The sequence below is a fragment of the Astyanax mexicanus genome, chromosome 17, assembly GCF_023375975.1.
Source record: "Astyanax mexicanus isolate ESR-SI-001 chromosome 17, AstMex3_surface, whole genome shotgun sequence".
Classification (NCBI taxonomy): Eukaryota; Metazoa; Chordata; class Actinopteri; order Characiformes; family Acestrorhamphidae; genus Astyanax; species Astyanax mexicanus.
In genome coordinates, this window is record NC_064424.1 from 31,559,147 (window position 1) to 31,576,816 (window position 17,670).

Below are 17,670 nucleotides of genomic sequence, written 5' to 3' on the forward strand. Positions count from 1 at the left end.
TTTGACAGCAGAGCCTGAAACACACACACACACACATACACACACACACACACATCTCGCCTTAGCGTGGTGTTTCAGCAGGAGTGAACATGTCCTCTCTGCTTGTTTGGGTTTGCGCTCTGATAGCAGGGAGCTGACATTTGTAATGTAAAGCAGCCGAACACCAGATATTAAAGCGACAAGTCTTACTGCGGCTCTCTATAGAGCTGTTGAGCTAGTAGGCTGTGTGTGTGTGTGTGTGTGTGTGTGTGTGTGTGTGTGTGTGTGTGTTTCCACATGGCTTGCATTTACCGGTCAGTGAAACGGTCATTTGCAGTAGTATCACTAAACAGCACTCCTGGAGCACGTTCCATTCCACAAATCACTCCCAGGTGTTCCACTACAGGTGCTTATACTTAGATTGGCTCAATCCCAATTGGCTTCCCGCACCCTACGTAGTGCATAACGTAGGCAGTAAAAGTAGACAAAAAGATCTTCTGTACACATAAAGTGCATCGCTTAACTAACAAAGAGCCATTTGGAGCTACTGGACTGGATGTTGTGCAGGTTTATGTTGGCTGAGGCCACCTGAGATACCATTGCAACCACCTAAAACATCACAACAACCACAACATGGGATACGAATGGACCAAGCACTTGTTTATTTTTGGCTTATGTTTAAAGCTTATTGACGCACTGACTGCAATGCTGCGTCTGTTTTTTTTAACCAGAACCTGTTCATTTTTCTGCTGCATTGAAATGCGATAATGCCAGGTTGACCAATCAGAGCTGAGCTTCGCAGAGCAGAGCTAAACAGCTGGGGATGCCTCTTTATCTAGCCATTTTATGTATCGTAGTTTGTTTAGGTTAATCCTAGTCTGTTCATGGATCACAAAAACAAACCTCTCTTTTTTTCGATGAGCGCCAACTCGTGTGGACGAAGAAATTTAAGAGCAAAAAAAAAGGAACAGAAAGCAGATAGATAAAAAAAAATATGCCTTGTGCAGCTCGAAAAGCGCAAAAGGCATGTACTAATTCTCTTAATTAATCATGAGTATGTTTTGGGCGTAACGTGAAATGAACCAATCAGGGTGTCACTTGCTATTCTCTTCTATTCTCTGACTTTGGCACATTCGTATCTTAACAGCGCAGCACTTTTGTGCGTCTCAGCAGAAGATATTGACCTGCGCGTTCACGCTTTGAACCAGCAGATCATTTAAAGGAAAAGCAATGTTAATTTATTCTTTATTCTGTTTATTGTTGAGTTAAAAGTCGGGTTCGTGCCCTGCAGTGCGCATAGCACATATAGGAATGGACTCTAATGATTGACTGTTGTCTAGGTTTATTTCAGTCAGTGGTGCATCTGTGTTTTCCGCTGCCAAGATATCAACATGTCAGAAATTGACCTGAAAACACCTAATTTCCAGAGCACCACACCCATCAGTGTAGATAGATTCAAAAACAGTGTGGGTGCAAGGCGTGAAAATAGACTGTTGAGGGGGTGTAAGGTGGTGTTTTAAGCCCTATTAACACACCACAGAACGTAGCGGGCGGTGGCGAGCCGGTTCACGAGCCGAACCGCAGGATTATTAACGTCACACTGCGTCCATCTGAGCACGGACTGACCTATCAGCGGTGTTTAAACACTCCATGTCCTCCGCTGCCCATCTTTCAGCCTATCATCACTCAGATTGTCCCTCAGAGTTCGTAAACACACTCCCATACATCACCACCAGTGTGTGTGTGTGTGTGTTTGTCCTGCGTTCTTTATTAAGCTCTAGAGAGGTGGGGGCATCACTGGGCCAAAGCAGAGGGTTATGGGTCATGAAGTAGAGTGACGTGTGTGTGTGTGTGTGTGTGTGTGTGTGTGTGTGTGCATGGACAGGTGCTTTGTAAGCCCTACCTGCCACAAAGGTGCCACTGTATGACCCGGTTGCCGACAGCAACAAGATGGATTTGTGAGACATGCTTTCATTAAAGGACAGTGAGAGAGTGAGCGAGAGAGTGAACTAGTGAGAGAGTGAGCGAGAGAGTTAGCTAGAGAGAGAGTGAGCAAGAGGGTGAACTAGAGAGAGAGAGAGAGAGAGAGTGTTAAATAAAGGAGTGTAAAGTAAAGGAGTTTGAACTAAAGAAGTGTTTAATTAGGGAGTGTAAAGTGAAGGAGTGTAAAACAAAGGAGTGAAAGTGAAGGAGTTTTCAGTGAAGGAGTGTAAAGTAAAGAAGTGTACAGTAAATTTACCCGTTTGTTTGGTTTTATTTTTCTTTCTTTTCTTTCTCTGCTTATATATTTCTTCATTTTTTATTCTTTAATCTTTTTATTTTTTCTCTTTCTTTTGTTTTACTTTTCTCTGGTTTTCAACCTTTTTGTTTGTCTTTTTCTCTCAGGTCTTTTTTGTTTTATTTGTTTATTTATTTTTTTAAAGCTACTTTACTAATGACTTTATTTGCTGCTTAATTTTTTTTTGGGATTTGTTCCTTGATTTCCCTTTTTTCGCTCTTTCTTTCTTTGTTTTTTTGCGTTTGTTTTGTGTCACAATTTCTTTTACGTTTTGTTTGTGCACTTTCTTTTATTTTTTTCTTTTATTTCCTTTTTGTTGGTTCTTGTTTTGTCTTTGTTTAATATTTTTTCATTCTTATCCTCTCTTTCTTTCTTTCTTTCTTTCTTTCTTTCCTTTTTCTCTCTTCTTTCTCTCTCTCCTTTTCTCTTACAGTCCTTCTCAAAACACATTGTGTGTGTGTGTGTGTGTGTGTGTGTGTGTCTGGAACAGGGGTGTAAGTGTATTAATACATCTCTGTTTAACGTCAGCCTGCTTTAATCTGATCTGGGCTCACACACACACACACACACTCACACAAACACACACACAAACACACACATTCATCTGTCACTCTAACCTCATTACCTACTGACGGAGGAGCATTAGGGAGCACACACACACACACAAACACGTGCGTAAACTCTTTGATACACACACACACACACACACACACACACAGCTCTCGCTCTGACTTTAACAAGTCATTTAATTCTAGCATATTAACAGTGGACTCTACCTCTCTACCTCTCTCTGCCACTCTCTCTACCTCTTTCTACCATTTCTGCCTCTCTCTACTCCTCTCTCTGCTCCTCTCTCTATCTCTCTCTCTGTCTACCTCTTTCTTCCCGTTTCTCTACGCCTCTCTTCCAATTTCTCTACCTCTCTTTCCCACTCTCTCTACCTCTCTGCTCCTCTCTACCCCTCTCTCTCTACCACTACCTCTCTTAACCTCTCTCTCTACCTCTCCTTTAACGTCTCTCTCTACCTCTTTCTCTCTACATCTCTCTCTACCTTTCTCTCTACTTCTCTCACTCTCTATCTCTCTCTCTACCCCTCTCTCTGTTACTCTCTACCTCCCCCTACCTCTCTCTAACTATTTTCTGACACTGTTCTAAATCCATACAGTGATCCGTCCTTAATAGTAGTAGTAACAACAACAACAACAACAACAAAAACAATAACAATAACAAAAATATATTGTATAATGTATTGTATTGTATATATTGTAACCATCAGTATTGCTTGGCTTGTGAAGATTCAGTTTAGCATTAGAGAATCACAGTGCATGAGGTTACATAAACACAGTTAAATATAACTGAATATAAATCACAGTTATTAATAATATTAAATGATATTTTAGCTGAACAGCAGTCTTCAGTTCAGAGTGCCCAATACAGGTCTGCCCGTGTGTGTGTGTGTGTGTGTGTGAGATGGTTTTAGGGGGGGTTAAGCTATGATTTTAAGCTATTCCAGTGTTATCAGCATTACTGCATTACTGCCAGCTCAGATCCCTCCAAATACATTCATATAAATATAAATATAAATATATACATTCATAAATATGGATTCAGTTCAGCTTTGATTGAATTTCCTCAACCCCTCACCCCTAGTCCTCTCCCCAATTCCCACTTACTCCCCATCCTTCCCTCATCCCATCCCTACCTCTGTCCATCATCCCTTCCTTCCATTCATTCATCCTCCTATCTCTCTATCCTCTCATCCTTCCATTCCTCTCTCCTCCAGACTCTCCATCCTTCAATTGTTCCCTCCTATCGTCCTTCAATTCCACTGTCCTCCAGTCTCTCCATCCTTCAATCACCCTGTCCTCTCATCCTTCCATTCCTCTCTCCTCCAGACTCTCCATGCTTCAACCATCCTATCCTCTCATCCTTCCATTCCTCTGTCCTCTAGTCTCTCCATCCTTCAATTGTTCTCTCCTATCGTCCTTCAATTCCACTGTCCTCCAGTCTCTCCATCCTTCAATCACCCTGTTCTCTCATTCTTTCATTCCTCTGTCCTCCAGTCTCTCCATCCTTCAATTGTTCTCTCCTTTCGTCCTTCAATTCCACTGTCCTCCAGTCTCTCCATCCTTTAATCACCATGTTCTCTCATCCTTCCATTCCTCTGTCATCCTGTTTCACCATCTTTCCAACATTCTATCCTCTCATCATTCCATTCCTCTGTCCTTCCACCTTCCATCGCCCTACCCTCTTATCCTTTCATTACACTGTCCTCCAGTCTGCCTATCCTTCAGTCATCCTATCCTCATTTCTTTCCATTCGTCTCTCCCCATCTCACCATTCTTCAACCATCCTATCCTCTCATCCTTCCTTTTTTCTGTCCTTCAGTCTCTCCATCCTTCAATTATCCTACCATCTTATCCTTCCATTCATCTGTCCTCCAGTCTGTCCATTCTTCAACCATCCTATCCTCTCATCCTTCCATTCTTCTGTCCTCCAGTCTCTCCATCCTTCAATCTCCCTGTCTTCTCATCCTTCCATTTATCTGTCCTCCAGTCTCTCCATTCTTCAACCATCCTATCCTCTCATCCTTCCTTTTCTCTGTCCTCCAGTCTTTTCATCCTTCGATCATCCTACCATTTTATCCTTCCATTCATCTATCTTCCAGTCTCTCCATTCTTCAATCATCCTATCCTCTCATCCTTCTTTTTCTCTATCCTTCAATCTCTCCATTCTTGAATCACCCTACCCTCCTATCCTTCTATTCCTGAGACCTTCTGTCTCCCCATCCTTCTATTGTCCAATCCTCTCTTCCTTCCATTTCTCTGTCCTCACTCTTCCCCATCTTTCCATCACCCTGTCTTCTTATCCTTTAATTCCTCTCATCTTCAGTCTCTCAAATGTTCAATCATCCTATCCTCTCATCCTTTAATTTCTCTGTCCTCCCATCTCCCCACCTTTCCATCATCTTATTATCTTATCCTTCTTTCCTCTGTCCATCACACTCTTCATTCTTTCATCATTCTGTCCTCTCATGCTTGCTTTCGTCTGTGCTTCCAACTCCCCATCCATCCACCTACCCTAGCTTTTGTCCTTCCTATCATTCCAAACTTCCATTGTATAATCATTTTGTCTTTCTAACTGTCTAATTTTCTTCCTTTCTCCCCATCATTCCTTCCATAATTCTATTTTCCATTCCTACTATTGCTTCATTCTTCATTCTCATCCGTCTATTCCTCTGTCCTCCCATCCACCATCCTTCCATTATCCTGTCCTACTATTGTCTCATCCTTTCTTCCTCCCATCATCTCATTCCTCCTTTCTTCTGTCCACCCATCTCTTAATCTGCCTCCACATTCGTCTTCTCCTGCCAACCTTCAATCATCTCATCATTCATTCACCATCCACCATTTATTTGGTCATCCACCCTCTCTATTTAACTATCCACCTGCAGTACCTGTCTTTCTGTATTTATATATTCACACATTATGGGCATACATTGTGGACACCTATTGTAATGAATGCATCCAATGCTGACACAAATGTGCAAATGTAACCATGCACACAGCTTGTCTAGTCCCTGTAGAGAAATACAGCCAATAGAATAGGACTCCTTGGAGCAGATAAGCATAAACCTATTGGAACCTATTGATATCATGCCAATAACTAGATGTGTTCCTGAAAAACTTTAAAAACTATTAGAAAGCATGTATTTAACAGTTCCAGTTACAACAAATATTAATGTATATATGTGTGTGTGTGCAGTCTCAGTTGATCCTCGTGTTTTGTATTAATTATTGAGTTGTCGTCAGTATTGAATTAAAGTCCTACATTTCTGAAGGTGGATGTATATTCTCCATACTTTTCCATGTTTCTGTTCTATACACAAAAGCCTATTGTACACACTGTACTGGTGAGAGAATCCAGCCTGCAGAACAATGGAGTTACTCCACTTAATTTTCCTTAAAGAAGCGACGGATTGGTTAAATACAAGAATTGAATGTTAATTGTGCTGCTGAATGAATGAGAAGCCTCGGTCTTCAGACACTGCAGGGATTAGAGCTGCACACAGTAGCAGAGCATCTGTATATTAATGTAATATAGATATAAAGGAGTGTATAGGAGTGATGATGTCATCAGAGGGTCGTTAATAATAATTAGTGTAAATCATGTTTATGGACTTTGCTCTGTTCATCACTCCCTCACTGCTGATTTACATTACTGTAACTGATGAAAGGCGGGATGGTGGGGGGTGTATCTGAACACGCGTTAAGTGTGTGAGAGTGTGTGAGTGTGAGATGCTGAGTGTGTGTACAGATGTAAAGGTCAGTGTGGGTAAGGATCTAATGTGTGTGTGTGTGTGTGTGTTTCTTCTACAGATGTGGAGGAAAGAGTGAACTCAGCGGCCTGGGGCAACGGCACACGCATTGCGAAGGTATGACCTGTCTTATGTTACTCTGTCTGTCTGTCTGTCTGTCTGACTGTGTTCTGATTGTGTACAGTATCTGTCTGCCCATCCATCTATCTGTCTGTCTCTTCGTCTGTCTTGCTCTGGCTGGCTGGCTGGCTGTCTATCTAGCTGTCTGTCTGTTTGTCTTTCTGTCTGGCTTGCTGTCTGTCCATCTATTAATTTGTCTGTTTGTTTTTATTTATCCATTCATCTGTCCACATCTTTCTCTCTGTTTGTCTGTCTGTTTGTCTTTGGGTTCATCCCTCTGACTGTCTGTCTGTCCTTCTGCCTGTCTGTCTGTCTGTCGATTTGTCAATTTCTATGTCTGTCTGTCTATGTATCTATCTGTCTGTACATCAGTCTGTCTGTCCATTAGTCTGCCATTCTATCTCTCTGCCTGTCTATCTATCCATCTGCATGTCTGTCGATTTGTCCATTTCTATGTCTGTCTGTCTATGTATATATCTGTCTCTACATCTGTCTGTCTGCCTGTCTATCTATCCATCTGCCTGTCTGTCTGTTTGCATATCTCTATTTGTCATTCTGTCTGTCTTTTTTCAGTCCATCTTTCAGACTCTCTAGCCATCTATCTATCTATCTATCTATCTATCTATCTATCTATCTATCTATCTATCTATCTATCTATCTATCTATCTATCTATCTATCTGTCTGTCTGTCTGTCTGTCTGTCTGTCTATCTGTATGTCTCTATCTGCCGTTCTGTCTTATGTCCGTCCATCATTTAGACCTTCTGTCCATCTATCTGTCTTTCTGTCTCTTTATCTGTCTGTCCATTTGTCTCTGATTCTGATCTATCTATTCATCCATCTCTCTGTCTGTCTGCTTGTCTGTCTATGTATCTATCTGTCTGTACGTCTGTATGTCTGTTCATTTTACCATTCTATCTCTCAACTGTCTATCTATTCAGCTGCCTGTTTCTCCATGTGTCTGTCTGGGTGTTTGCATGTCTCTATCTCCATCTTTTTCACTCTGTCTGCCTGTCTGTCTGTCCCTCTGTCTGTTTGTACATTACTCAGCCATTCAATCTCTCTGTCTGTCTATTTATCCATCTGTCTGTTTGTCTGTACATTACTCAGTCATTCAATCTCTCTGTCTGTCTATTTATCCATCTGTCTCTCTGTCTTTCTGTCCTTCTGTCTGTCTGTACATTAATCAGCCATTCAATCTATCTGTCTGTCTATTTGTCCATCTGTCTCTCTGTCTGTCTGTCTGTGTGTATGTCTATCTTTATGTCTGTTGATGTCTCTTATTTCTGTCTGTGTGTCTGTAGATCTTTACATCTGTAGTTTTTAGTTATGTAATAGTATTAAGTAATGTAAACAGCTGTGTTTGGATGTGATTAAGGTCTGAACTGGTTCAGTGGGTTTTGGATTGTTGTGTCTGTGATTTTAAAGGCTTTAGGTGTGTGAAGTCGGCGCTGCTTCAGGTCTCAGATTCTGTTATTTCATGTTTAGTGAGCTTGAGTGTAAACAGCTCGGCCGGAGGTCTGTGGAGGTCAGATGTCTCGCTGATAGGGTCGTGTAAGGTAACTGCGTGTCTGCCATCAGCAGAAATTAGAGATATGAGGTGAAGGACATGCTGACCCAAGCACTTTCCACGTTCCTCTCAGCATCTTAGATGCAAATGTAGTCTTACGACACTGGCTAGCCTTAGGGGGTGAACTCTATACCCTCTAATTTACTCACAGTTTCAGAGCTCGACTTTTAGTGAGATATTTCTGAGAATTTCTATAAAAAAACATGGCTGTAGCAGCAACTTAAAATAAAAAAGCTTAAATTAAATCACACAAACTAAAGAAGTGTTAGTGGCTGAATATATTTCCTTTTTACAGTGAGCTCGAGCGAATTCTCTGTAATAAGCCCAACTGTCACTGAACTGAACTTCATGTACCGTGATTCTGGCAAGGATGAAACCGAAACTTCACGTGAAGCATCGTTCATTTTGAGCATGCGTATCAGTGACATTAAAAAGATGGTGTAAACAGCTGAACTACAGTTGGGCCACTTTCTGTATGAATATAGCCAATGAGTTCTGTGTAGACCACTTGCTGTCAAACTAAAACAAGAAGTCTTCTCCAAACTGTTGCCTTAAGGCTGAATGCATATAACTGTAAATGTCTTAGTTTTCTGTATTTTAAACATTTTTCTTTAGCTAAACTGAAGATCTGAGGCAAAATCCTGAAAAAAACACCCCAAAACCTCCATCATCATCCTCCACCAGACTGTACTGTTGCAGCAGTCTGGTACTCAATGTTCTCAGACCGCCAGACTGCAGCGTGATTCATCAGAATTGCCCACAGTGATCTTAGGCTTGTGTGCAGCTGCTCGGCTAGGGAAACCTATTTTATAAAGCTCCTGATGCTCAGTTCCTCTCTGGAGTTGCCTCAAGAGGCAGTTTGGATGTCTGTAGTAGGAGATGTAACAAGAAGCCGTGAAGACAATGCACTTGACTTTCCAGTCTTTGAGTTTGTGTAGTCACCCGCTTATATATCAGGGGTCTTCAATTAAATTTGCCCGTGGGCCAGATGTTTTCCTTTTACACAAAAAAAAAATTGCTACAGACTAGTAGCTCTCCAGCCCAGAGGGTTGTTGAAGTTGTCAGTGTCGTGGTCCAATACACTACCGCTGCCCCGGCTAGTGAATTGGGGCACGGCTGGGAAAAAACATCATTATAAGGAGATAGGGAGCCCAAGAACGAGCAGAAAAACGAGAATGGGCATAAACTAAAGGCACACTGAGCGCAACAGACAGGGTAGGAATGTAAACAAAAGCTCACCAGAGAAGCATTTTATATATATATATTTTTTGATTATCGTTTATAATAGTTCAAACAACCTCACGGGCCACCTATTGCTTCTTAAATGTCCCATCTATATGGCACCCACTATCATAATGGGCCTCACTCTAACTCAGATGATTCAAATCTCGATAGGAGCACGATGACCAATGTTTAGCCTCATTCACAAGATAACACCTTAAAACTTATTTAAATGTGGGCATTCTCAAGCTGTCCCCTGGTGTACCACTTTATGTTCATTTTACTGTCCCATGACTTTTGGCATGTATTTTTCGCACTGTACGGTGCACCAGATTATATGGCACACTATCAATAAACGTCTGTTTTCTGGTGCATTATGTGACACTAGTAAGGAACAAGGAATGCTAATTCTTAAAAAAAAAAATGTTTTCACTAAGGCTGGGTGCTGCAGCATTAGCATTAGCGTATAACTGCTAGCGCTAGAGGCCCGACAGCACTACACTGAGGAACCCTGAGTGTTCTGGTAAGCCAGCGCGATATTAGCTAGTGGTTTGTCCCATGTAGCTTGTTTTAGGCTACAGTCCGATATACTCACCTAGCGAGCTAGCACTTAGTGCGGTTAGCAGATAATGCTAATACTGCTTCAGTCTCGATGCTGGAGAACTAACCTGAAACTCTTTTACTGCTACTTACGAAAGTAGTGCGAAAATCCGATAGTGTAAAATACATACAAAAATTAGATTCTGCTCAGCCACTGAAAGCCATTTCATAAAGCTCCCAATGTTCAGTTCCTCTGCTGATGTTGTTTCCACAGACGGATTGTTGTTCTGTAGTAAGTGATGCAACAAGAGGATCATGCCAGCTCTTGGCAATCCCACTCTCTGTGTTTGCTGCTCTGCTGCATCCTGGCTGTTGTCGCTCCTAGGCAGTTCTGTTTAACACAGCATCACTTACGCTGACCGGGGCAGCTCTAGCAGGCCAGAAATTTCCCAAACTGACTGGAAAAGTTGCTGTCTAGTGGCAGGTTTACTGAGTAACCGCAGTCCTGCCAAGGCTTGTTTTTAGGAGTCACCTGGACTTAAAATGGCCGCAAGTTACAAAAACTTATCTGGAATATGTCAACTTTCTTTAAGAGCTGAAAGAAAAACTGCAAAATTCCTTCAGAACAGCTAAAGCCCACATTTTTGTCACCAATTTCTTGTCTTTTTTTTTTCTTTGTACGTCACGTGTCTCTCTCACTCTGTGACATGGATCTGCCACCGCTTGCTTGGCGAACTGGCACCGGCAGCGAGAACATCCTCAAACTTCTCCAACAATCCAATTTGCACCATATCAAACACGGCTGCCTGGGCATCAGGCGGAATTCTCCAACGTCCTCTCACGCAGCGTTCCGTCTTCTCAAACACCTCACTGCCAAGTAGCTGTCTGCATCCCGAAGTGTCCGTCACAGAGGACATTAACAAAAAAAAAAAAAAAGAGAGAAAATAAGAGCGCGAAGAACGGCCTGATTGTCTTGGCTGCTTTTAAAATAGTGAACGCTGTGAGATTATAATTGGCGAATCTGAGCTGCATGCCAGAGCGTTAGCTTCTACGCTAGCGTCAGACCCCGCTCTCCCAGAAGAGCGACTGATCCTCCGCTGGAGCTGAAGCAGATAGAGCCTCTATAGTCACCTCTGCAGCAGCTACAGTCTGGCTTTATCAACCACAGACACTCACATCCACCAACAGACTGTCTCTCTGTTTATCTGTCCAATCATGTTTCCATCTATTTGTCTTTCAGTCAATCTGTCTGTTTCTTTATCAGATATCTATATACATATCTGTCGATCTGTCTCTTCATCCCTTTCTGTTTGTCTATGCTGTGATTTATTTGTCTATCTATATTTCTGCCCAACTGTCAATCTATCAGTCTGTTAGTTAATACATCTACCTGTCTGTCTGTCTGTACGTCTGTGTGTCTGTCTCTCTGTCTGTCCGTCTGTTTTTCTCTCTGTCATTCCATCTGTCTGTTTCTTTGTCAGTCAGTCTACTGATTTGTCAGTCAGTCTGTCAATCTCTGTCTTTCTCTCTGTCTATTCAGTCATTTGTCATTCTATCTGTTTCTGCTTACCTGTCAATCTATCAGTCTGTCAGTTAATATCTATCTATCTATCGATCTGTCTGTCTGTCTGTCTGTCTGTCAGTCCATCTGTTTGTATCTTTATCAGTCAGTGTACTGATTTGTCAGTCAGTCTGTCGATCTGTCTGTTTTGCTCTGTTTTGTGAAGTCATTTATCTGTCTATTTGTCTACCTACCTGTCAATCTATCAATCTGTCAGCAAATATCTATCTGTCTATCTGTGTATCTGCCTGTCTGTCTGAATGTTTCTTTGTCAGTCAATCTATGAATTTGTCTGTCGGTCTGTTCATCTGTCTGTCTTTTTCTCTGTCTATGCAGGCATTTATCATTCTGTTTTTTTGTCTGCCTACCTGTCTGTCTGTCTGTCCGTCCGTCTGTTTGGTTTTTTTCTCAGTCAATCTATTGATGTGTCAGTCAGTCTGTCGATCTGTCTCTTTATCCCTTTCTCTGTCTTTCTTATTATTTCTTTCTTATTAAACATTGAGGGTGACCCTCATTTACAATGTTGCCGAGCCATTATAACATCGAAGGGATTGAACATATTTAATAATATTTTAGAAATAATAAGAAATAAAATAGAAAAAAAAAATTATAAAAGAAGTACCAATTTTAAATCAACATTTAATAGAAAAGAGTATATGTAAAACATATATTAATATAAAATAAGTAAATAAATAATAGTAAAAGTAATATGAATAATGAATAATAGAACTAAGAACAAGAATGAAAATATAAAACATTAAAATGAAAAAAAATATATATATATAATAAATATAACAAATATATATATATATATATATATATATATATATATATATGTTTGTCTGTCTGTCCTGTCTGTCTGTCTATCCATCTGTCTGGTATCTAATGACTGCTATGTGCTACAAAGAAAGTTTTTACCAATTTAATTAAAAAACTGATTTAATTCCATCTTAGAAAAAAAAAAAACACTTATGATGCATCTGTTTATGTAGCTGTCTGTCGGTCTGTCTGTCTGTCTTCCTGAGTACTGAATGAATTGTTGTTGGTGGTGGTAAAGCTCGTGGTCGGGCTGTCTGTTTTGAAGACTCATTTTCAATCACAGTCTGATGAGGTGATCAGTATCATGAGATCAAGTTCAGACTGGAGAAAATGTGGCAAATTAGGAATAAACCGTTTCATTATTTACTCATAACTGAGTAAAACTACACGCAAACCTAGCCCTTCCTCTTCTGACCTGATGTGTGACCTCTGACCCCTGCAGAGTTACGTGGACGGATCTCAGTATCACATGGCCAACCGGGACCTCGGCTCACACGACAACATCTCTCCGCCCTACGTCAACTCCAGACTGGCAGGTGAGTGCTGGATGGCTTTATTGTTATAGGTATTGTTATGTTTGCTGCTTTCCTGAGGAACGTGTTCTTCTATGTGCTGTTTGTAGTTTCTGCATCACTTTTACAACAAGGCATTTTTCAGTTCCACCTTAAATTTTGCTGCAGTTATGTTCTGTTATTGAATTGCACACACTGTAATTGCTGCACTATTTAAGGTGGAATGGAAGTAGAAATGAAATTCAGCCTTGTTTTGGCTGCTAACAGGTAACGTCACCACACTTATCAGCTCAATTAAACATGTTTTTTTTGTTTTGTTCACTAAAATAAGGCCACAAATCATGTGTTAATGGTAGCCAGAGGATGCTAGAGGGCGCTTTGCTACAACCAAGCTAAGGATCGAAACTGAATACTGAATTGGATCATGATATTTTGAATGCCTACTCTTGAATTTGTAGCAATATTTTTAAAATTTGGCTTCTCAGAGTAGCTTAGTTCTTTAATCACTTGCTCTATCATCGGGAGGCTGCAAGTTTGAATCCAGGTGATGCCACAGCCATACGTGTCTGCGAGAACCACAGAGCACAACTGGTTGTGTTCTCTCTGGGTAGGAATGATGATGGTCCTTCCCTCTGCATCCTTACACGGTGTGGGGAACTCATGGACCATCGTTTGGGTTTGGGTTTCATTCATTTACACCAGTTTAACCAGCAGGTGGCGTCAGAATGCTTTGATTGCTTGGAAACAATAGCTTTGTTTGTTTAAAAATGACTAAAAACAGCCATAGAAATTTGGTAGCTATTTCTGTGTGCTGTGTTTTTTTTTAGCCATCTGAGCACCTGATTGACTGTCTAAAGCCCTATCCGGACCGGATTCGTTTCTCAGGGTTTCCGGGGGTCATTTTCTCTTTTATGGGGGGGGGGAATTAAAGGCTGAAATATCTACTGTTTTTTTTTACTGTAAACTCCGTGGTCCTCCGGTAATCCACATGTCTGAATTTCGTCACCTCGCGTTTAATACAATAGCTATTTGTCCACTGCTATGCACCGTAATTACACTTTGGGTGCACGTTTCCACGGAGATCCACGTAATCATAACAGCGAATGGAAATGGAGGAGCTACTGAACTCGATGTCATGTTTTTTCAGTTGCAGTCCGGATGCAAGACTTTTAGCACTGAGTAGAAGTGTGAAATATTTTTCATAGATTTCTCCCTGAGAAACCAATGACGTCCAGATAGGGCTTAAGCATCCAATTAAAAATACTTTGATGGGTATTAAAGCCCTGAAATTGTCGGAGTCGTGATTTTGAAGTTCTCAAAACTTGTGCTCAAAGCTTAGTGCTACTAAGTCAAATTGGTGCACATGCATGGTAAAACACTCTTGGCGCTTTTACACTCTTTGGCTCGTTTTTTGCACTACAACTGTACACTATCGCCACTTTTAGACTCTTTGGCTAGTTTTCTCCACTACAAGTGCACACTCTTGCCGCTTTTAAACTCTTTGGCTCATTTTCTGTGCTACAACTGTACACTCTCGCCGCTTTTAGACTCTTTGGCATGTTTTTTGCACTACAACTGTACACTATCGCCACTTTTAGACTATTTGGCTAGTTTTCTCCACTACAACTGCACACTCTTGCCGCTTTTAAACTCTTTGGCTCGTTTTCTGCGCTACAACTGCACGCTCTCACCACTTTTAGACTCTTTGGCTCGTTTTCTGCGCTACAACTGTAAACTCTCATCGCTTTTAGACTCTTTTTGCTTGTTTTCTGCCCTACAACTGCACACTCTCTCTACTTTTAGAGTCTTTGGCTCGTTTTTTGCACTACAACTGTATACTCTCCACGCTTTTAGACTCTTTGGCCCGTTTTCCATGCTACAACTGAGCACTCTCGCTGCTTTTAGACTCTTTGGCTCGTTTTCTGCTCTACAACTGTACACTCACGCTGCTTTTAGACCCCGTAGCTCGTTTTCTGCACTACAACTGAGCACTCTCGCCGCTTTTAGACTCTTTGGCCCGCTTTCTGACACCTAGCCTTCAAACTTTATATCTTTGAAGATTATAAAAACCTGCTTAACAGCGGGCCAACTTTCATTTTATTTCTAAAATACCTTGCGGGCCACTCCAAAAAAAAAGGAAACGGGCCGCAAATGGCCTGCGGGCCACAGTTAAGGAATTAATAATCATAAAAGGATGTTTAACAGTGAATGCCCTTTACATGTTTATGTAAATGTATATTTACAGTGAAAGTAATGCAAAGATGCAAAGAAAAAAATCCTGAATTTACTGAATTAAGAAAAAAGGATGTTCTTCAGTGTGTTTTCCTTGATTTAGAGTAATCTCAATGCTCTGTTTTGAAGCATGGCATTATAAATAAATAATTATCTCCCCCCACCTCCCCCACAGTTAATCTCACCCTGCTGGGGCTTTACTTTGTGCTTTTTTATGGGAAAACCTGGATCTACACCTGAGGAGACGACTTGCAGAACTTTCTGGACATTTCTAGGCCATGTTTGGGTCTAGGTTAGGTTCATGTTTTAAGTGTACAGTATACAGAAGGTGCAGAGCTGTTCACATTTTCATGCTGTAGACCTTTGTGTACACACACACACTCACACACACAAAGAAAGCAGGGCTGTCTGTCAGAGCTCAGTGGGTATTATACACCCAAATGCACAGAAGGCTTAAAATGCCAGGTCACTTGTCATACCTCCACATCTCTCTCTCTCTCTCTCTCTCTCTCTCTCTCTCTCACTTCCTCTCTGTGTGCTCACTTACCCATAATGCTACGCTGTGCCGTTGGCCGTGTGTGCCACACTGAGCAAATGGCCAGTGACACAGATTATCAGCCTGCGACACGAGAGCCTGAGACTAATTAAGCTTGACTTAAACCATAAAAAATGTAATATAGAGCCCTGGGCTGTTCTCTCTCTCTCTCTCTCTCTCTCTCTCTCTCTCTATTTCTCTCTCTGTTTCTCACTTTCTGTGTCTCTTGCTTTATCTGTCTCTTTTTCTAGCTTTCGAGCTTTCACTTGCTCTCACATTTTTGTCTCTTTTCTTTTCTATTTTTTGCACTGTAAGATGCACCTAAAATCCTTAAATTTTCACGAAAACCCTCAGTGCCAGTCAGGTTGTAAGGAGCAGGAAAGCCACTCCACTGAAGTACAGCGTTATACAGGAGTTTCAGTGAAGTTTCTCCATCACTGAGACTGGAGCAGTATTAGCATTAGCCGCTAACCGCAGGGCTATCTTATTTGCTGTTCAGAGGCGAGTATATCAGACTGTAGCCTGCGAGTTTACCATGTTAAAACAAGCTACATGGGAGTTTACTAGTGCTAAGCACGGCTAACTGTGGCTAGCACTGCTGCTAACCGTGCTAAAAAACTGGAAATTTAAGCTTACTGTAAATAAATAGAAGTGCTTTACTCGTCCACCCAAATAAACGGTTAATCTGTGTAGATTAATATCCAGTACTTATTTAACTTTGAAAGAACATTTTTTTTTTTTTTTTTTAAGAATTACAGTTTGGTTAACTTAGGCTTTACTTTGTGTACACCTTCACCTCCCCTGCTGAATTAGAGAAGGAAACATGGTGACACCATGTTCCTTACTATTGTAACTTAAAATGTGCCTTATAATATAGTTTGTAATATACAGTATATTTTTTGGTCAAAACTGAACAAACAATCAAAACAAAATTAAACATTTGTCTAAAGGGTTTTTATATATATTTTTACCACCATTCTACAAAATAAAATACACTAAATATATGCCTGTCTTGTTTTTTTTTTTATTTAATTGTGTAATATAAATAATTTGGTCTTGCCTTTTGCTATCAAATACTTTTGGTTGCTGAATATTTTTAGCTTTCTCTTTCACTCTATGTCTTTCACTCATATGCCAAACAGCATGGAAAATATTATGGTATTGTGTCCCAGTAGTTTTTCCATGTCTAATTGAGGGATATAGGACATGTATGTGAGATCTCCTCCATTTATTGTCTATAGGATTTCTGCCAGACTAGAGTACTTTGTCTGTTCACATGGACAATTCTAGCCAGACACCACCAGTCACGATCATTTACCCCCCCACTGTGCTTCTGTCCACTGAGGGTGGTATTGCCTTCTATGACGTAATACCAGGACAAGTGTGCCACACTGTGTGAATTGAGGAATAATAAATGCCCCCACAACTTCTGAAATGGAGTGTCCCAATGCCTCACTCCTCACTCCAGACTCTGATCATTTAATTTACTTTACCATGAACTTGCTGAACAGTGTTCAACCTCACTCACACAAGATAACAAGGTAACACTTCATAAATTATTTAGTTTCATGTCCCATGACTTTTGTCATAGTGGTGTGTGTGTGTGTGTGCTGTGACGGGCTCTGACTGCTTGTGTGGGTCGCATGGTTGTGAGAGTTTTGTGAGGACACGCTTGTCTCTGAGGACTTACTGCATGGTCAGACTCAGAAAGCCACAAGAGAGAGGCTGTTAACACACAAACACACACACACACACACACACACACACGCTCACACACACACATGCTCACACATACATGTGTCCTAACCTGACTTATTTAGGAAAATTTACTGTATAATGTCTTATGGTCTTACTGGTCACTTTATTAGAAACACCCACTACTACTTTGTGATTTAACTCTCTGGCCAATTTATTTGAAACACCTAATTACTGGCCCCTGGTTGTGTGGATTGATGATTTGAAATTTATTAGAATTTCCAATCACTG

At 40.9% G+C, this 17,670-nt stretch overlaps 1 protein-coding gene across 6 annotated transcripts in view; it reads left to right on the forward strand.

Annotated features, from left to right (window-relative positions):
- The window catches only part of LOC103029501 (transcription factor 4), a 274,560-nt gene that overhangs the window by 67,374 nt on the left and 189,516 nt on the right, over positions 1 to 17,670 (forward strand). For all 6 annotated transcript variants that reach the window (XM_022676294.2, XM_022676295.2, XM_022676293.2 and 3 more), the window contains 2 exons: positions 6,637 to 6,692; positions 12,848 to 12,941. In XM_022676294.2, coding sequence (XP_022532015.2) covers positions 6,637 to 6,692; positions 12,848 to 12,941 — 150 coding nt within the window. The remainder of the gene's footprint in view (positions 1 to 6,636; positions 6,693 to 12,847; positions 12,942 to 17,670) is intronic.